The sequence below is a fragment of the Schistocerca gregaria genome, chromosome 6 (assembly GCF_023897955.1).
Source record: "Schistocerca gregaria isolate iqSchGreg1 chromosome 6, iqSchGreg1.2, whole genome shotgun sequence".
Lineage (NCBI taxonomy): Eukaryota > Metazoa > Arthropoda > Insecta > Orthoptera > Acrididae > Schistocerca > Schistocerca gregaria.
The window spans coordinates 307,258,822-307,280,787 of NC_064925.1; the positions used below are offsets into that span (position 1 = coordinate 307,258,822).

Below are 21,966 nucleotides of genomic sequence, written 5' to 3' on the forward strand. Positions count from 1 at the left end.
CAAAGCATTCCGCAATTTATGGTTCATGAAACAGTACAGGCCACAGAGTTCTAAGGGCCTTGTAGTGCCCTAAAATCTTTCTATGACAGATACACTCAAATATTCTCACATGGTGTAGGAAAGGCAATTGATTTCAATGTTCACATCACTATTAAGGTGACAGCTGCCCCATGCTTCTTCATAGTTTGTCCAGTGTCCATGAGTCTAAAGGATGCCTTCAAAACAGAACTGTACACACTCACTCATGAAAATATGTTTACGCCTATTCAATGGCCCCCTCCACTGCTAACACGCAAACTCACACCATCTTGAGACTTTATGATATCTCTAAAGTAACAATTCACAAGCAGAAGTGGAAACTTATCCCGTACTAGAATGAAATTTTCACTCTACAGTGGAGTGTGCGCTGCCAGGAAGTTTCTTATTCCATACTAACTTGGATAGACTCTTTGCAAAATTAGGCCATGGCGCGTTACTTCCTGAAATTGACCTCACAGAAGCACATTTTCAAATTCCTTTGTGAGCAGCATCACAAATTTACCTAGTACCCAATGTGCCATATTGCCTCTACCATTATAATCAGTTACTTTCAAATCTTTTCAGTCTCTGCAATATTTCAGCATTTTACGGATCAATTACTACAAGGCTGTATATCTTGGTAATATCTTGGTTATAGGTGAAACTTCAGAGTACAATCTCTGCAACTGTGAAGTCTTGTTTCAGGGGCTGGTAGCAAAAGGACTACTATGCAATCTGAACAAGCATTCTTTCATGAAATGGAGCTTGTCATATCTGGGGTTCATTCTCTCGACCAATGGACTCAAACAGATGATAGCTAATTTTTTGTCTACCAGTCCTTAAGGAAATGATGTCCAACACTGCACTAATGCTCTCCTTGGTTTACCAGTAGCTTACAGGGCCACCCTGATAGAAGGCCACAGTCCAGCATAGCTGCCCTTACAGCAGCCCCTCAGACATGTTTAGCTGCTGCCAGCACATGTTGTCGTTGAGGCCTCTAGTTTCCTGGTGGGTGTCCCCAGTGACAAGCTGAGAGTTCTAACACAACCTAAACTGGATCTGCAGACATCTAGCACCTGCAATGGGTCCATGACATGTATCAAGGCCTCCGTCCATGAACTTTTGTGGCGGCACCAAAATAAATTTCATCTCCATTATCCTGGTCCCATCAAGACAAGTCCTGCCTTGGCCTTCCACAGTCGCGCCCATGGACATCGATGTGCCACCACTCCTAGTCACAGCCCTTCCAGGTGATGCACCACCTATTTTTCTCCCACAGCAGTCACTGGGGGGAGGGGGACACAAAGAGGATGTAGCAGTGGCACCTGATGTAATTATGGGAAATACGTAGATCGCGCAACATTATTGCTTATGGCCACCAGATGGTGCTTGTCATCAGAAGTGCCCTCTACGAATCATGCATGAAAGCCAGCCCAAGACCTGTCTGAGACAACTGTAAAGCAGTCAGTGAATTGTGTGTCAAATGGCATATTAGTTTGGTTTACAGCATTTACATGTTGAACCTCAATTGTTGTTGTTGTTGTAACTTTGATACTGTGTGAACTGGATTTTGATTGGAGTGCTTGCTTAAAATAGCTCGCATTGCTCCAGGAGTATCTTGTAAGAGTTTTCACTTTGTCAAATAAATCAAAGTCCTTGCTAGTTTCTGGTGCAACATGCCTTTACAACAAGGAACATTTGTTGATTGTGTCCCGTGTCTCTGTTTTCTTTCATAGTTTTAGATGCTATGAACTGAAGCTTCAGTTTCCACCCAGAATTCACTTCTCTGATGAAGTTAAATTAACCTTATTCTGTCAACTGAAAAAATAGCTATTGTTTTGGCTATGTAAATGAGCAGGTCAACATTAACAAGTGGGCATTTATTATTGACGGATCTCTGAGTGGACTACACATTGCACTTTCCACTTAACAAGTGGCATGCACCTTGTTTTTCTGCACGATGCACTCCTGGTATTATTCCAAACTACAATCATAAACATTCCTTGCGAAATCAATTTTCAGGATGACAATGCAGCACCACAATTGACAAGTGTCAGGTATTTTTCAGATAATGCATGGTGCCACAACATACTACACAGATACCATGAGTGTAAAAAGATTGATGGCTCTGACATCAGAAAACATTTTGTAGATCTTCTTGCCATTTTAACAACTGCACCACCATTGTAATCCAATTTTGAATCACAACAATTAAGCCATTGGAGCCCATAAAATCAAGAATGCTATTGAACCAGACTTTACTTCTGCTGTAGTGGCAAAACAATAGATTTCCAGGTAGAGGTTCTCATTCTAAACTCCATGTTTGCATTTCTGCAACAAACCATACAATTTATACAGCAATCCAGACTCTTCCTGTACTCAACATGTCTTGTTAATAACACTGAATTATATGAATTCCCCTTAAAACTGATTGCACTTCAACATGTAAGTGCTTATGCAAGCACTATATTGGTGCTAGACCTGTGGTATTTTTAAAATCAATAACAGTTCAGTCAGCATTACATGTTTGCTCTGTAACTGACTATACTCATCACTCATACTGATTTACATTTTCTTGTAGAAAATGAATAATTCTTGGTGTTGTAATTCTGAAGGACATGTGGGCAAAAACTTATAATTGGGTCGTCCTACTGACCACCAGACTCCACCAGATGTAATCAAAAACATTGAAGAAATGCTCAGCTTGCTAATACGTATGTTTCCTCTTCACTGGAGGAGACTTTAATCATCCAACAATCATTTGAGATATACACAGTTTCATAAGTGATGGGCTTGACAACACATCTTTACAAACTATAAACTGCCTTTGCTGAAAACTCAAGAACAGAACAGATTACTGGGAACCACACTCATGATGGAAATATATCACATTTAATGACAACAATCAGACTTGGCATCTCTGACATGTCCACACGGAAACTGTTATTAGTGACCAAGAAACAGTAATAGCAACAATGATCACCAAAGTATAGTGGACAAGAAACAAGCAGAAAGCTATACATATTCATCAAACTAGATAAGAACACAGTAGTGTCACAAGCCTATCTGAAGGAGTAATTCAAAAACTTAGCTCCAGGCCAGTAAATGCAGAGTTTAAAAGAATAACTGACAAAGAACTGGACAGATATAAACCTATTAAAACAATTCACAATTATAACAAAACATAAGGGCTGTAGACAGAGAGTTGAAAAATGAAATGCATCTGGCTATCAAAAAAGCAATGATTGAAGTCCTTAACAACTACCATAGAAAATCTTATTGTAAGACATCTCACAGAATGTAGAAAGAAATTCTGGTTGTATGTGAAAGCGATCAGTGGCGTCACAGTTGGTGTCCAGCCACTCATGGATGATAGAGGAACTGAAATTGGAGGTAGCAAAGCAAAAACAAAAATGCTGAACTCCATTTCCTGTTGTACCTTTACACAGAAGATCCAGGAGTTCTGTCTGAGATTAACTCTTGCACCTCCACAGAGATGAACGATATAGATATTAATGTCAGCGATGTTTTGAAATAGCTGAAATCAACAAAAGTGAACAAGGCTGCAGAGTCCTTTGGAATTCCTATAACATTCTACACAGAATTTGCAACTGACACTTTCATAACCTTCATATGCCACACATCTCTTTTAACACAAAACTGTGCCCAGTGGTTGAAGAAGACACAGGTTACACCAACTAGAGGGGTAATACACATGAGCTACAAAATTGTTGTTCATTATCCTTGACATCTGCCTGTTGTAGACTATAGAATATAGTCTGAGATCAAGCATGAGTCATCATGAACAGAAGGACCCCAGGTACTCCAAAAGCATCTGTCATGCTAAACCCAACTCAAATATTACATGTATGACACTCTGAAAGCCTTGGGTCAGTACAATCATATAGGTGCAGTATTTCTTCATTTCCAAAAAGCATTCAACTCAATATCGTGTCAACACTTATTAATGAAAGTACAGTCCTATGGGATATCACACAACATTCGTGACTGGATGGTGGAATGCCTGGTAGGGAGAACACAGCATGCTATCTAGGATCAGACAAGGAGACTTCTATAATCATGTACTGTCCAACGAAATCTACACAAATATCATGTCAGATTTTGAGAAAACTGCAAAGCGGTGCAAAGACTGGCAACTTTCTTTGCTTGTGCATTTTACAGAATGTAAAAATGTATCCTATAACAATACCAGTGAGCCACAACTGGAATAGTAGACCTTGCACTGGATAGGTGTGTACCCAGTAGGATAGTCCATAATTGGAGAGCTTCACCGTAGCATAGACTCACTGTGTGTGTGTGTATATATATATATAAAAGAAGAAGAAAGAAACAGAGAGAGGGGGGAGGAGGGGGGGGGGGGGACATAGTATCATGTGAACATAATATTACTGAATCACAGTTGGAATCTGTAAACTCATGTAAATACTTGGGTGTTAACACTTAGTAGGAAAATGAAATTAAACAATCACATAGGTTCAGTCAAGGGCAAAGCAGGTAGTAGATTTTGGTTTATTAGTAATATACTACAGAAATACACACAGTCTACAAAGAAGACTGCTTATAAATCACTAATGGAACCCATCCTGCAATACTGTTCAAGTGTGTGGCACCAATACCAAATAGGCCTGGGAGGGGATACTGAATGTATTCAGAGAAGGGCAGCACAAATGGTCACAGGTTTATTTCTCCAGTGGGAGAGTGTCACGGTGATGAAAATAGATGAAAACTATCCTGAGAAAGTCTACCAATTAAGTTTCACGAACCATCTTTAAATGATGATGCTAGGAATATACTACAACCCCCTACATATCACTCCCATAGGGACTGTACGGGTTAAATTGGGTTAATTACAGCAACATAGAGGCATTTTGTATGAATGGAACGGAAAAAACCCTAATAACTGGTACCCTCTACCATGCACTTCACAGTGATTCGCAGCATTTTCCTGTAGATGTAGAAGTGGAATCTGTCAACTTATACAAACACCTGGACATAACAAATTGTGAAGATATGATGTGGAATGCTCACATAAGCTCAATTCCAGTAATGCAAGTGGCAGACTTTAGTTTTTTATCTGTTTTAAAACCAATGATTGCAGAATTTTTCTCCTAGGACATTATATCAATTTTTGTAATGTCAGGATAATTGGTTGAATACTGGGGAAAATGGCATCTCTCTCTCTCTCTCTCTCTCTCTCTCTCTCTCTCTCTCTCTCTCTATGTTCTCAAAATTCTGATGTTAACTGACTCTCTAGTCACTTCTTGGTAAAACAACATAATTATAATTCTAAATGTTCTGCTATTGGATAGAAGCAATGATCTAAGAAGTATATCCTTCAAGTTTTACTAAAAGGTATGACGAAATAATTTTTATCCTGTGGGGATGACCTATAAATGGTTCATCACAGGTAACACAAATATTAAATAATCATTTCTTACATATAGTAGAAAGTATGGGGACAATCAGTTCAAGAGAAATATCACAGTAGTGTGTTGAAAAACCAACTCTCATAAAATCCAATCATATCCATGTATCACCAACTTCTTTTTCTGAAATTATGAAAAGTATATATTCTCTCAAAAATAAAAGCTCATATGCTTCTGTTGACATTTCCAACAGAGTAGTAAAGGCTTGTTCCCATATAGTACACCTTGTCTTATCTGAAATATGTCCTGTAACCCATCACAAAATCAAGGTGCCCATTTTTCAAGAAAGACTTAAATATGCTGTTGCCAGGACACCAGTATCGTAATTAATCCAAGCACACATACAAAAAGAGTATAAATGGTAAATCAGTGTTCTTAGAAGTACCATCAGCTGGTTTTCTGTGGATGACCTCGACCTCAATTTTAAAAAGATACAGCTTATTCCGTTGTGCTCATCTATGGTTACTACACAATTATATGTGTAACACATGGTGAAGAAATAATAAATATGATGGAAACTTCAAAAGTCTTGTGTGTCCACATTGATAAGAATTTAAACTGGAAAAAGCATATTTTGGAACTCTTACAAAAACCTAGTTCAGTTACATTTCCACTCATCATTCAAACTGTGGGTGGTGACAAATCAGTGAGTTAACGCAGTTTGTGCATTTTCATTCAATAATCTCATATGGAATAATGTTCTGAGGTAACTCTTCTTTAAGAAAGAAAATCATCACTGGTAAAAATGTGCTGTAAGAATTATATGTGGTGCTTGCACACAATCATTTTGTACAAATTCTGCCTACTGCTTCACTGTAACATAATTATCTCCTCATAAAGTTCGTTGTAAATAATCCACTACAGTTTGAAACTTACAATGATGCAATTCTAACATACAGATACAGTAAAATGGGAGGATTTACGACGCATGAAGGGCTATAAGTTTTGTTTGATCCACTGGAGTGGGTCGCCTAAATGCTGAAAAGCCTGACATTATGGCGTTTGAAGACAAGTATCAACCATCTCGTGTAAGTTTCGATAACTGGTAGCACAGTAAGGAATTAGAGTGTATAGTTCATTCTCATACGGAATAAATCATGGATCATCACCGCAAAAACGAGCATACAGGTACGTAAGCGTTCAAACTTCCCCCGCTTCATACGAAATTGGAAGAGAAAGATACTCTATCAAGTGATACTGTGCTATGTACCCTGTGCCATGCACTTCGCTGCCGTGTGAGGGGTATGTGTATGGATCTAGGATAATGTTAATCGAAATTTCAATAGTTCAGTACTGTACAATAGTGGCACTACAAAGGAAGTATTTGGGGGACAGCGGGTGACTTACACAAAATAAGAGTAATCGAATGCATGTGCTTTAGATAAAAAAAAGAAAGGTGTGGTCTAACATTAATGAACTTGTTTCTATTATGGCCATGGAATTTAAACTAATTTATAGGATAGTTTACTATAGTGCCATACGTGATCTATGAAGTGTTTCGCGCTGATAAGATTTGACACAGTTTAATTCAGGTGCAAACGCTGTTAATGTAGCCGAAAAAATTGCGCTTCAGCCAAATAATTTGTTAAATATTGCAGTCAGACAAACCCATGGAACCGAATCTGTTGAGCTTGTGTAAGAACACTACGCCCTGTGCCTCTTAGCTTTTTAGTTTTAACGTCTTTCACTCCACTTGTAACGCAGAATACTGTGACACACACAGGGAAGTGTTCAGACTGGCGGTGAATAAAACACAGTACCACGTGACACGCAGTGCCTTCGACAGTTTAGCCGAGATAGCTCCCACCGGAATCGGGCACTTTTGCGGCGAGTTCCTTCTATTTTTTTATTGGCAGTTCTTCAGTTTAATGTTGAAAAATAATCATACAAAGTGGCAATATAAATTAATTACAAATAAACACGTAAAATTTATAGAATTCTATTTCAAGTTACAAACAGCAATGGCCGAGTCAATCGTATTGATAGGAACACAGCGGAAAACTACCAATACATGAAACCAATATCTCATTCCACCTTCGCCTCAACATCACAACAGTAACAACTCATTTCTCGCGCAGTGGAGCTGAAGTCAGCTGAGTGTGGATGCATCTGCACCACGCTACGTGTCGACTGCATTTCGAAGACTATGCATCCGAGCTATCGAGAACTAATTCGATATATCGATAGTACTAGTACTGTAACTAGTATAGTGTCTATTTTCTTATGATTGTGAAACGCACAGGCGACTTTACTCGAGTATATATTACGGAATAATATCATTTAATGTGATCCGTTTATCTCTGTATCTTCATTGAGGTCAAAACACGTGCACAACGGTGCAGTGTGTTGCATCTGAAAGAGCCTGCAAACACGGCTTCGACGACAGAAGGTGTGCGTAACTCATCAAATAGTAACAAGATATACTACAGCAACTCATTGTCCCACTGTCACGAGAAGACGTCGCACAAAAGTCTATCCTACATTACCAAACAGAAGCAAATCCGTTACTCAGGAACTGGCCTTCCTTTTCCCTTGCGCCTGAAGACCATCAGTCTATCCTCTGCTCTCAGACAACTAGCTCACGAGAATATTTAGACTTTTCACAGTGTCAACAGTATTCGAAATGGTGGATATGGTTTTCGTTTATGGCGAAGACGCCACACTGTTAAAGCAATGGTGTGGTTGTATTCTGAAAGTTATTTTGATCGTGCCAAGCCTTCGTGATCTGTCTTTGAAAATCTAATAAACATAAAAAACTGAAAAAACTGCATGTGTGAAGAATAAAATAGTCATCGAAAAAGAAGAGCAACTGATGGGTGAAACGCAACTAATGTTTTAGCAGTTGTAATACACAGTCCACATATCACTGTGAGGCAGGTTGAATGTGTTAGTGAAATTAGCCAAAAGAGTATTGTGCGAATTCTACTATTCCGATGCATTTCATCTTTTCCTCATTTCGCTTCATTAACAACTTCATGGCAATGACATTCAAATTCGGTTGCAGTTCTCCGACTGCTGTCTACGAAATATGCTAAGTGAAGCGGCGCGTTTATGCCAGATGTGGTTCACAAATGAAGCATCGTTCACAAGCCATAGGGAAATCAATCTTCGCAATATGTACTACTGGTCAGCAGGGCTTTAAGTACAGCCATGTGGATCCTCAGACTCTTTATAAGTTGGCCGGTTTCAAGGAGGATAGTGTGGAACGAAATCACTGTATTCGGTGTGGCAGACGTCACATTTTATTGAACTAATACATTGAAGTCTGTGTCTCTCCCAATCGCGGATGGAGAATGTGAAGAGTTAATGCTTCTGCACCCTTGCGCAAGTTGTTGTTTTCATAATTTTATCTGCACGATCTCTATGGACAGGCCAGTAGGGTGCTGGAGATCGATCGTGGTCTCCAAGCTGAAAGACATGCTCTGGAGTTTTCCAGGCACGTTCTCGTATGGCGTGTTGCTTCGAGTTGTATTAGTTACAATTTTTGAACATTTCTGTTCCACTCTGTCGTCTGTCAAACAAGCCCGTGACCATTCCCACTATGTTTCCCCTATAGATAATATTTCCAAACGGAATAACCGTTACCGACTCCTTGTGGAACGTATGTATTTTTGTCATATATATATATATATATATATATATATATATATATATATATTTTTTTTTAGCTTGAAAAAAAAAAGATCAGCTTTTTCAGAAGCCAATTCCGTCTTAGGACGGCTTTAAATGCAGTTCTTATCGGCATTAACTGCGCTGGAAAAAAGACAAATGTCATAACAAAATATCTTTGGAACTTCATGTTTATGATTTTCGTCACTGAAGGTTGATACGAAAAAAGATTGTACTGCTACATACGCGTATATTTCAAAGCTCATTTCGTAAAACCGGGTATTTAGTCGTGAATATTAGAGGATGAAATGGATAACTAAGTGTCAATTTAAGTATTTATCACCCCTTCATCCTTGCTAACGTCATCATAGTTAGTGCTTTACTTCGTTTTTTGCATAACATTAATTTCATTGCTTGAAATTACATTAAATGGGCTATCTTTCACAGATGTTGAAAGTTTCGCCTAGTAGTTTTGTCGGATGATTCGTTCATGCTAGCTACTTCTGAAAGGAACTGGGCGTGGTGGTGCAGATATTCAAATCCTTGACCACCAGTCCAGACTGACATTTTTTGTGGTTTCCCTCAATTTGCTTGAGCCAAATTTGGGATGCCTCCTTTGAAAAGTATACTGGAAATTTCCATAAATAGTCTTCATGCACCTGAGTTGACGTCTCTCACCTTTCCTTTATTTACGAAAGCGCCGTTTCCGAGTTTACATTGAATCTTAAAAGTATAAGATTATATTTTTAAGGCCTGTTGCTACACTTCGTCCCTTTCATTTCTTACTCTTATGAATTATGTTTATCAGAGTCCTAAGAACGTCACAGACTCTTTCTATAAGTTTATAGATAGTTTTTTATCTGCCAGCTCAACTCATTAGATTCGGGTGTCTCTGGAGCCACCCTGGAAAAATTTGCAGAACAAGTTTTTAAATCATACCACAGTAGATGGCCTAAAAATTTGTTAATGTTTTCAGCTTTCTCAAAATACAGGCGCCTTTCTTCAATAGTCTGTTAGCCTCTACAGAGCTTTTAAGGGCTAAATCTAAATTGTGACTTGATTATTTCTTGCACACCGCTGTACACGCAACTCATTATGGACGCTCCTCAATATAGCCAGTTTCATTCATATCTTCAATTAACTGATGTGGCAGTCCTATTGCGGGTTGATCTTTGACCTGGTTAAAGGAAGTAAATGATTTGCATATGTTAACATCAGAATGGTTACCAGAACAATCTTTGAGTATTGTTACGCCCCTGCTATTATCGCTGGATAGCTTTCCTCTTAAAATAAATAATGTATTACAACGTGACGTAGTTCTCAACAATACAGGAGTCTCTGCAGCGGCCCACGCCGCTGCTTACCAACAGTGTGATGTGCGGCGATTGGCGAGCAACACCCTGGGGAGCAGAATCTTTAGAAAACCGTGAAATGTAGTAAGAGCACGGAGCAACGATAGTACTCGGAAGGTAAGCAATCAGAAAATATCTTGTGCTCTGCCAATTCATCGCTCCAAAAACACAGGCGTCAAATCGACAGCACCTTTCTACGGAAGCATAATGTAAGTTCTTATAGTCTTATACATTTAATGAATATGGGAATTTTCGACACTGAAGTTATATTCAGACTAATTTGATATTGCAAGCTAGTCATCCAGAATGTTTATCAAGTTTACCTGATGCACTTTGTGTTGGAGGACAGTAAGTTTTACAAATCTTGTAACTACAGAAGAATCGTAATAATACAAATTACTCATTCTTCTACGAAATTCTCGTGCCAAGCTAGCGCAGACATTGTTCGACAAGTAGTGTGCCATCGTGCTATCTCGAAACACACGCTTTCATTGTACGTGTCATAACAAACAATAAATTTGTGTAAGGTTTTTTTAAAAGTTGCTTTATACCTCGGGAACAGGCCGCTGCGCGAGTGCGAGAAGTGAAAGGGCTGCCTTCTGCGAAGAGAATTACAGCGCCACCGGCGGTAAAAACCAAGAAAAGCGACAAATCGCAAATTAAGATGCAGCCGGTCGAAAACCAGACCTTAGTTGCTTTATATCTGATAAAATAGTATTCCACATTTTGCTTAATGGAAAACCTTTATCACTATAAATAACGTCATCGGATAATCGTATTCGATGCATTCTTTCAGTACACAAACCCTATAACGAGAAGTCGGAGTAATAATTTGCGTCTCTTCAAACCACGAATTATGCCCTTCACTGAAACAACGTTCAGAGTCGGCAGATTTTTCAGACTGGAGCAAATATGGGTGACGTTGATGTTCCACACATAGGTCATGAACCGCGCGAATAATCTGTCCGATATAAGTCTTTCCGCAATCACAGGGAATTTTATATACTCCGAATTCTATGTACTCCAGGCTTCCTCACTCTCAGATCATCTTTAACATATCCAAGAAAGGCTCTAGTTTGGGCCAAAGACAAAAGGGCACTTTTAATATAGCATTTTATGAGGATTCTTTAAATTTTCGAAGGTATACACCCCGCAAGCAGTAAAAGTTGAACTGATTTACAAGTTTCCATTGTTGGTTCACACGATGGTCCAAACTGTAAAGCACTAACATTTTGATGATCAGTATGCCCACTTTACATCAAAACAACCTTCAGATAGTCCAGTTCTTGCATCAGATTATCAGAATCCGAAATAGCATAAGCTCTCCTGACCAGAATACATGACTCACATGCGTTGTGTGGATGACAACTAGTGACATAGAGGTATGGGTTCGTATGTGTAGGTTTACGGTACAGTCAATCGAGGTACCTTTTTACCAGTAAGGGTATCTCTGTACCACTTACCACTTTCGTTTCAAATGGCTGCTGCTCCGCGTACTCGGATTATTTTGTACTAAAACTAACAGTTTTATTACCTCTGTGGTTTCTAGTTAGTATTTCAGTTGTCTTTACAAACTGCAAGCTGAAACTTCCTGGCAGATTAAAACTGCGTGCCGGACGGAGATCCGAACTCGGGACGTTTGCCTATCGCCCGCGAAAGGCAGGGGCCGAAAAATCCTGTAAGCTCTTAGGATAGTGCTTATGCTTTAATTACATTGGCTGTGAAGAGATCTTATAGCGACAGTAATTTAAGATGAACAACGCCAGGTCGAAACAAACATCTCGATATTTCAAAGTAAATCTGCAGTACTGATTTAAAACTGTTCGGTTTTACCTCTTATTAACACTTGGTTTCTTTCTGGCACGAACTAAATTTGCCTAAGAGCATCACATACAGGAAAAAATTCTTTGTTTTGTAAGACTGGTCTAAAATTATGTTCAATGTCAGTATAACCTTGTATCAGCATTAAATTTGAAATTTTACTCCAATAGATCATAGTTAGCATACATTTGTACTTCTGCAAACATTCAGTAACTATAGACGTAAAATGTGTGTGCGAATTCCTAAGGAACCAAATTGCTAAGGTCATCGGTCCCTACATCTACATGGATACTCCGCAAATCACATTTAAGTGCCTGGCAGAGGGTTCTCTATTATTCCAATCTCGTATAGCGCGCGGAAATAACGAACACCTATATCTTTCTGTAAGAGCTCTGATTTCCCATATTTTATCGTGGTGATCGTTTCTCCCTGTGTAGGTCCGTGTAAACAAATATTTTCGTATTCGGAGGAGAAAGTTGGTGATCGGAATTTCGTGAGAAGATTCCATCGCAACGAGAAACGCCTTTCTTCTAATGATGTCCGCCCCAAATCCTGTATCATTTCTGTGACACTCTCTCCCATGTTTCGCGATAATACAAAACGTGCCGCCTTTCTTTGAAGCCGGCCGCTGCTGGCCGAGCGGTTCTAGGCCCTCCGGTCTGAAAGCGCGCGACCGCTACGGTCGCAGGTTCGAATCCTGCCTCGGGCATGGATGTGTGTGATGTCCTTCGGTTAGTTAGGTTTAAGTAGTTCTAAGTTCTAGGGGACTGATGACCTCAGATGTTAAGTCCCATAGTGCTCAGAGCCGTTTGAACCTTCTTTGAACTTTTTCGATGTACTCCGTCAGTCCTATCCAGTAAGGATCCCACACCGCGCAGCAGTACTCTAAAAGACGACGGACAAACGTAGTGTAGGCAGTCTCCTTAATGTATCTGTTACATTTTGTAAGTCTCCTGCCAAAAAAACGCAGTCTTTGGTTAGCCTTCCCCGCAACATTTTCTATGTGTTCCTTCCAATTTAAGTTGTTCGTAATTGTAATATCTAGGAATTTAGCTGAATTTACGGCCTTCAGATTAGACTGATTTATCGTGTAATCGAAGTTTAATGGATTCCTTTTAGCACTCATGTAGATGACCTAACACTTTTCCTTATTTAGGGTTAACTGACCATTTTCGCACCATTCAGATATCTTTTCCAAATCGTTTTGCTATTTGTTTTGATCTTTTGATGACTTTATTAGTCGACAGACGACAGCGTCATCTGCAAACAACCTAAATCGGCTGCTCCAACTGTCTCGCAAATCGTTTATATAAGGAACAGCAAAGGGCCTATAACACTACCTTGGGGAACGCCAGAAATCACTTCTGTTTCACTCGATGAGTTTCCGCACATAACTACGAACTATGATCTCTCTGACAGGAAATCACAAATCCAGTCACATAACTGTGACGATATTCCATAAGCATGCAATTTCACTACGAGCCGCTTGTGTGGTACATGTCAAAAGCTTTCCGGAAATCCAGAAATACGGAATCGATCTGAAATCCCTTGTCAATAGCACTCAACACTTCATGTGAATAAAGAGCTAGTTGTGGTTTACAAGAACGATGATTTCTAAACCCACGTTGACTGTGTGTCAATAGTTTTTTTCGAGGTAATTCATAATGTTAGAACCCAACATATTTCCTGAATCCTGTTGCATATCGACGTTGTATTTAAGTGGATTACTCCTACTACATTTCCTGAATATTGGTGTGACCTATGCAACTTTCCAGTCGAATCTTCTGTTGAGCGAACCGTTGTATATGATTGTCAAGTATGGAGCTAATGCATCAGCATACTCCGAAAGGAACCTAGTTGATATACAGTCTGGACCAGAAGAGTTGCTTTTATTAAGCGTTTTAAGTTGCTTCACTACTCCGAGCATATTTGCTTCTACGTTACTCATGTTGACAGTTGTTCTTGATTCGAATTATGGAATATTTACTTATTCTTCTTTTGAGAAGGCATTTCGGAAGGCTGTGTTTAGTAATTCTGCTTTAGCAGCACTGTCTTCGGTAGCATCTCCATTGCCATCGCGCAGAGAAGGCATTGATTGTTTCTTGCCGCTAACATACCTCACATGCGACCAGAATCTATTACCATTTTCTGCCAGGCTTCGAGACAAAGTTACGTTGTGGAAACTGTTATAAGCATCTCGCGTTGAGATCCGCGCTAAATTTCGAGCTTCTGTAAAGATCGCCAATCTTTGGGATTTTACGTCTGTTTTTAAGTTTGACATGTTTGTTTCGTTGTTTCTGCAACAGCGTTCTAACTCGTTTTGTGTACTTAGGAGGATCAGCTCTGTCGTTTGTTAATTTATTTGGTATAAATCTCTCAATTGCTGCTGACACTATTTCTTTGAATTTAAGCCACATCTGGTCTACACTTATATTATTAATTTGTAATGAGTGGAGGTTGTCTCTCAGGAAGGCGTCAAGTGGATTTTTTTCTGCCTTTTTGAATACGTGTATTTTTCGTTTATTTTTGGAGGATTTGAGGATTACAATATTCAATCTCGCTAACACAAACCTGTGTTCACTAATCCCTGTATCGATTTTGATACTCGTTATTAACTCAGGATTATTTGTTGCTATGAGGTCAAGTGTTTTTCACAATCGTTTACTATTCGCGTGGGCTCATGAACTAACTACTCAAAATAATTTTCAGAGAATGCGTTTAGCACAATTTCGGATGATATTTTATACGTACCTCCGGAATTAAAAATATATTTTCGCTAACATATCGAGGGTAAATTAAAGTCACCAACAACTATAATCGTATGAGTCGGGTACGTGTTTGGAATGAAACTCAAGTTTTCTTTGAACCTTTCAGCAACTGTATCATCTGAATTGGGAGGTCGGTAAAAGGCTCCAATTATTATTTTATTCCGGTTGCCAACAACGACCTCTGCCCATACTAACTTACAGGAAGTATTTACTTCAATTTCGCGACAAGTTAAACTACTTCTAACAGCAACAAACACGCCACCGCCAACCGTGTTTATCCTATCCTTTCGGAACACCGTTAGGTTCTTCACAAAAATTTCAGCTGAGCTTATATCCACCTTTAGCCAGCTTTCAGTGCCTATAACGATTTGAGCATCAGTGCTTTCTACTAGCGCTTGGAGCTCTGGTACTTTCCCAACACAGCTACGATAATTTATCACTATTATACCAATGGTTCCTAGACTTACACACTACTTAAACTAACTTATACTAAGAACAACATGCATATCCATGTCCGAGGGAGGACTCGAAACGCCGGCGGGATGAGCCGCGCAATCCGTGACAAGGCGCCTTAAACCGCGTGGCCACTCTCGCGGCAGATGTAAAAATGTTACAGCGTCTGATGTGACGTGTAATTTATTGTGTATCGAGTTACCCAACTGATTGTATACACTGTGTCCCTAAGTACCATTTTTTTGCGTGCTAAGACATCCAAAAAGAAAGGTAATTTGCCACCTTTTTCAACTTCCGTTGAAAATTTGATGAGCGGATGAAGGTAATTAAATTGATGTAAAAGACGATGAAGAGCTTTCATGCCCTTTCATAGAAATGCGCTGTTGATTGAACCAACATGGCCACTACACCACAAGTGGAATCATTTTGTGTCTTGGAATTTAAGTGACGTCAAGTGCAACAAGCATTATGCTGTCGATTCAGCAAGAAGCCCCTCTGCACAGTATGGCATACAAAAGTCTTGGAAGGTGGTAGCATAAGCAGCACGTCTTACGAAAATGTTGAGCGTATCCGGGATGTGTCCACATGGAGCCCTCGGAAGCCAACAAGACGGGCATGCAAGGAACTTCAACTTCCTCAAACAATGGTATGTCGTGTTCTGAAATGACACCTGCATTTGAAGCCTTACACGTTGCAGTTACTGAAGCAACTGCATCACGGCGACAATAACAAATGGTTCTAAGAACTATAGGACTTAACATCTGAGGTCATCAGTCCCCTAGACTTAGAACTACTTAAACCTAACTAACCTAAGGACATCACACACATCCAAGCCCGAGGCAGGATTCGAACCTGCGACCGTACCAGCAGCAACAATAACAGGGGACACGAATTTTGCATTTCGGTTCTCCCGGACATGGCAGGGGACACCTTTTCCGAACGATTCATATTTTTTTTTCGAACGAATCGACGTTTCGTCTACCGGGTGAAGTAAACCGCAATAATATGAGAATACGGGGGTCACAGAATCCTCGTCCAACATGAAAGAGACTCATAGAAACTGAACGTGTTTTTGTGTCGATTCTGTTCGCAAAGTTTATGGACCTTTCTTTTTTTCGGTGGAAACTGCGACAGGAATGTCGTACCTACACACGCTGCAAAATCGGCTGTTTGCTCAACAACACGAAGATGGATCAATTTCATTCTTTTGCGTAGAGGTGCCATGTCTCACTGTCACCTTGAGGTACGGCATTATCTTAACAACACCGTCCCGCAGTGTTGGACTGAAGAGGTCGACAACAAGATCATTGCTTTTGGCCTACGAGATCACCAGATCTCACAGCTTGCGTTTTTTTCTGTGGGAGTACTCTTAAATAGCTGAGAAATCGAATTGTTGAAGCTGTAGATTCAGTAAACAGAGCCCTTTTGATTCGGGTGCGGGAAGGAAATGCACTACCATTTCAATGTTTCCCGAGCAATGCATTGTGCTCATATTGAGTGTGCGATATAATGTCTTTATCCAGAGATATGCACAACATGTTTCTTACTTTCATAGTTTGTAACAAACAATTAAAATCTTTCCTATTGAATCACCCTGTATGCCTACATATATTCTCCTCTATGGAATTTGGGCCGCTAATACGTTACTTCTTCCCGTTGTTAACTTTGTTGATGAAATACTACTGCGTGCAGCAGGCCTAACACTGAAGTCGACGTTATTTAATGCTGTATTTTTTTCGGTGATGAGTAATTCGTAACAGTGTCACTTGTGCTTGACCTCTTACGCCATCGGAACGATGGCTAACAACACTTATTGCTAGGATACAAATTAAAGAATGTTATACCTTGGCACTGATAATCACATGTATCTGGAAGCTGCCAATCTTAGCCTTCAATATAACGTGCAAAGAGTATTTCCATTGACCGTATGAATAAATTTAAACAACTTCAAATTCAGTTACATGTAACATTTATGTCATCTTCAACCCCACAAGTTAGGTTTACTTTCGTTTACGAGTACATAGATGCACTGAACACAGCGCCATCTGGTATCTAAAGTAGATTAGATGATTCGCATTTCTTTAAATCAGAAGAATCAGTTCCAAAACCAACTTTAATTTTTTTTTAATATAGGGAAGATTTGACACGACTCATAGATTTTACAAGGGGAGCTCAATAAGTAGTGCAACACTTTTTTTTCTGAAAGCAGTTTGGTTTTATTCAGGATTCCAATACACCGTATAATTACCCACTCTTCTGGCTACAAAACCTTATTTTTCAACACAATATTCGTCTCATGGACGGCTTTACGCCACCTTACTGGGAGGAACTGTATGCCCGCGTAGTACCACTCGACTGGTAGCCATAGGAGCCAACGTTTTATGCCACTGTGTGTTGTGTATTGAACCGGGCACCTAGTAACGACGGAGAGGTTTCGTCCCGCCGTAGCCCAAAGTGGTTCACAATCCCACAACAGGACACAGCAGTCCATCCACCCCAAGGTTATTGTGCGCTTCGGCCCCCAGTGGACCCCCCAGGAACGTCTCATACCTGACGAGTGTAGCCCCAAATGTTTGCGTGGTTGAGTAATTATGGTGTACGCGTACGTGGAGACAGTGTTTGCACAGCAATCGCCGACTTGGTGTAGCTCAGGCGGAATAAGGGGAACCAGCCCGCATTCGCCGAGGCAGGTGGAAAACCGCCTTAAAAACCATCCACGAGCTGGCCGGCACACCGGACCTCGACACTAATCCGCCGGGGGGATTCGTGCCGGGGACCGGCACGCCTTCCCACTCGGGAAGCAGCGCGTTAGGCCGCGCGGCTAGCCAGGTGGGCTTTTTTACCATTAGTAACCTCAATATCCACCTACTTCTTCCCAGTACATGCTTCATTGGGCCAAAGAGACAGGAGTCGGAAGGTGCAAGATCTGGGGTGTAGGCCGATGAGGAGGAACAGTACAGCTCCTCTCAGGTGTGCAGCCTTGTGTGACATCTTAACGTTACCACAGAGAAGAAGTTCGTTTGCGTTTTCATGGTGACGAATACGATGAAATCGGTCTTCAGTTTCCTGAGTGTAGCGCAGTACACTTCAGAGGTGATCGTTGCACCGTAATGAGGGACATCAAAAAGAATAACCCCTTCAGAGTCGCAGAAGACCGTTGCCATGAGTTTACCAGCTGACGGATCGGCTTTGAACTTTTTCTGTAGAGGAGAACTGGTGTGGCACCACTCCATGGATTGCCATTTTGTTCCCGGTTCAAAGTGATGAACCCATGTTTCGTCGCCTGTGACGATGTTCGACAAAAATTGTCACGGTCAGCCTCGCAAGGCGCAGGCAATTCCGCATAAATGGTCATTCTTTGCTCTTTATGGTCTTCTGCTAGGTGTCGAGGAACCCAGCAAGTATACACCTCTTGAGCACCCAAATGGTGGAAGAGTGTGTTAGTACTACCAACAGAGACGCCAGTTGTGCAGCGAGGTGTTTGATTATGATCCGTCCATCACTCCGAATAAGAGTGTCCGCAAGTTCCAGCACTGCAGGAGACAGTTGTGAGCAGCTGGCCGGTACACGGGAGTTCGAACAGGTTTGTGCGATCTTGTTGCGACGATGACGGATGCCTCGCCCAACGACTCACCCTGCTTTTGTTCACTGCCAGGTCTCTGTAGACTTTCTGTAAGCGCCTACGAATATCCGCGATGCTCTGGTTTTTCGCGAAATGAAACTCACGGATAGGTTTCGCACTTTCGTAACAGACGCCACTTTAAAGGCTACATATAGCGCTGCACCTATCGGATCTTCATAAAACTGTAGGGGCTGAAGTGGGAATATTCCACGATTTTCCACAACAAATTCCACGTTTCTTCAACCGAAACTGGCTGAGAAAAAAACTTGTTGCATAACTTATTGAATGATCCTCGTACTAATTTTTCTGTTTTAATTTTTCCTCGTTTTCCTTTCTTTCTTTCGAGTGCCAGGAGCCCCTCAACTCTGGCGACTCCGGTACAACAAAGCCCTGGTTGCTCCAGCCTGTAAGCCCTCACTGGTCAGTTGAAAAATCGCGTTAACTGAGAGAAGTTGCTAAATAATGATCTTGGTCTGTTAATGTATGGTGGTAGCTTTTCCAGTATCGCAACACTGGTGTATGTCTTACTGACGGGACTCTTTAAACAGCCACAAGCATGTGCAGTTCCTAACAGATATGCTGTCAAAATAGTGGAAGACATCCCACTAACCATAGGCAAGAACATTTGGCGATCGTTGGATTAGACGTTTAAGAAATATAAAACAGACGGCAGTCTTACCAGACCCGTGGTCTTTTACCTGTAAAAGCACAGATCTGCGTTCTGACACTACTGGGCCAATCGCGACTGACCTATCAACTGCCGTACCATCCACTACTATTGATGTCGGCCGGCCAGTGTGGCCGAGTGGTTCTATGCGCTTCAGCCTGGAACCACGAGTCCCATAGTGCTCAGAGCCATTTGAACTATTTTGAACTACTGATGTCATCGGATGCGCTATGGAGGAGAAGGGATCGGTACACCGCTCTTATGACGGTTGTTGGCTTTATTGACCTCACAGCCGCTACTTCTCAATCAGAGAGCTTCTCAGTTATGTCACGAGGGCGAGTACACCGTGGTCCAGTCCTTTCTCCAAGGAAAAATGCCTGGCAGGACCAGGACTCGAACTCTGGCCCTGTACATAGTAGTCAGGCAGGCTGACAATTGTGCCACAGAGGAACTTCTACTTGTGGGAGAAATTCAAAGAAGACAACTACAAAGAAATACTGACGACTCCCGAAGACATGAATTGTTCTATAATACGAACTTGTGATGTGGTAATTTCTGATGAAACGAAACGTGCAGCGTTGTTTTACGGAATGGTTTACGTCTACATCTTGTATCAACCTCAAAGTTAACATCCTGAGCACCTGATATGACAGGTATAACAATAAATACACAGGCTGCACCTAAGTTATGTGTTTGCTTACACTTGGTTCAGTGGGGTAAACATTTGTGGGACATCATCTCCTAATGAAAGGCCAGTTGTTTGCAGCTGTGTTATCTCGGACATATTTGATCACACATATTACGTCATTGGAGTCTCCTTAGAGGGCCACTTCCTATGCCACAGAAAAGATATACGTTCCGTTAAAAAGGCTGTGTCGTATTTCGGCAGCTACATACGTTAAATTTTACTTATGTCCGCCATAAAAGTCGTCACTTTGTCCTCTCAAACAATAACAAAAATCGCACCTCCTTAAACCGGGCGGTCAAGTCTGGGGTATAATTATTGTACGACAGCGAAACTTCGTAGATGTGCTAATGCGTTAGGACGGAACCGATTTCCTCTGGAATACCAATTAGTTGCAGTCGTGGCCACCAAGTGGACACCTGGCGTCGTACACTGTTTATACGACGGTATGACATCCACGCTGTCTTTTGACAAGCTATAACGTGAATGAACAGTATAGCTACTGAGAAAAGAAACCGTGTGCTGTTAGTGAAACTGTTTTATGCGAACGGCAGCAACTACAGAGCTGCATTGAGAGAGTATGGGCGACTGAAAGAACTGAGAAGAGGTCCAATATCATTGATGGTTTAAAGAAGACGTTAATGAAATTCGAAAACACGCGCTAGCTTGGTGTGGCACCTGGAAGACGAAAGCGTCCTATTACGACAGAAGTTATTGATGATACTGCTGTTGCTGTAAGTGACCATGCAGCTCATGCCCCGGTTGGTGTCACGAGAATTGTTCAAAAAATGGTGCAAATGGCTCCAACAATTATAGGGCTTAACATCTGAGGCCATCAGTCCCCTAGACTTAAGAACTACGTAAACCTAACGAACCTAACGACATCACATACATCTATGCCCGAGGCAGGATTCGAACCTGCGACCGTAGCGGCTGCTTTGTTCCGGACTGAAGCGCCTAGAACCGCTCTGCCACAGCGGCTGGCTACGAGAATTGTCCGTCCCATAGTCAATAGCACGGAAAATTTTGCTGTCTATTTTACGCTGGTACCCGTACAAGACCCAGAAGGTGCAGCAACTGAAACCTCAAGAAGACCGACAGTAATGCTTTAATGCTTTTCGGTTTCTGGCATGGATCGAAGCTGATGTCACGTGGCTGGGCAATGTTATGTGACGAGGCACATTCTACACTGCCATGGTGAATACGCAGAACTCCCGAATTGGGGTAAAATCGCGTGTTGTGCACGAAGAGCCATTGGACTCATTATATGCGACTGTGTCATGAGGATTCAGAAGTGGTTGTATTCTCCGTCTGTTCTTCTTTCAAAAGAATACATCGAGAGGGCCTGTCTGGTGTACCGTTACGTCTGCACGTTGTCAAGACCACATTGCACAGCGTGTCCAGCATGCGACTACTGCTTTGTAAAAGTGCAGCTGTGTGGAAACCACTGTTTTCATGCAAGATGAAGAATTTGAAACACGAACAGCTGCTAGCATGAGTAGATACCCTAGGGGTTGCGAAGCA

General features: G+C 41.1%; 1 protein-coding gene across 2 annotated transcripts in view; it reads right to left on the bottom strand.

Annotated features, from left to right (window-relative positions):
• LOC126277932 (beta-galactosidase-1-like protein 2) overlaps positions 1–21,966 on the bottom strand; it is a 139,619-nt gene that overhangs the window by 75,419 nt on the left and 42,234 nt on the right. Inside the window, exon 1 of one of the 2 annotated variants that reach the window (XM_049977514.1) lies at positions 7,074–7,599. The exons of the other annotated variant lie outside the window; for it this stretch is intronic. Within the exon in view, the coding sequence (XP_049833471.1) occupies positions 7,074–7,077 (4 nt within the window). The 5' untranslated portion in view covers positions 7,078–7,599. Of the gene's footprint in view, positions 1–7,073; positions 7,600–21,966 lie in introns of those variants that run through there. 2 annotated transcript variants of the gene reach the window in all.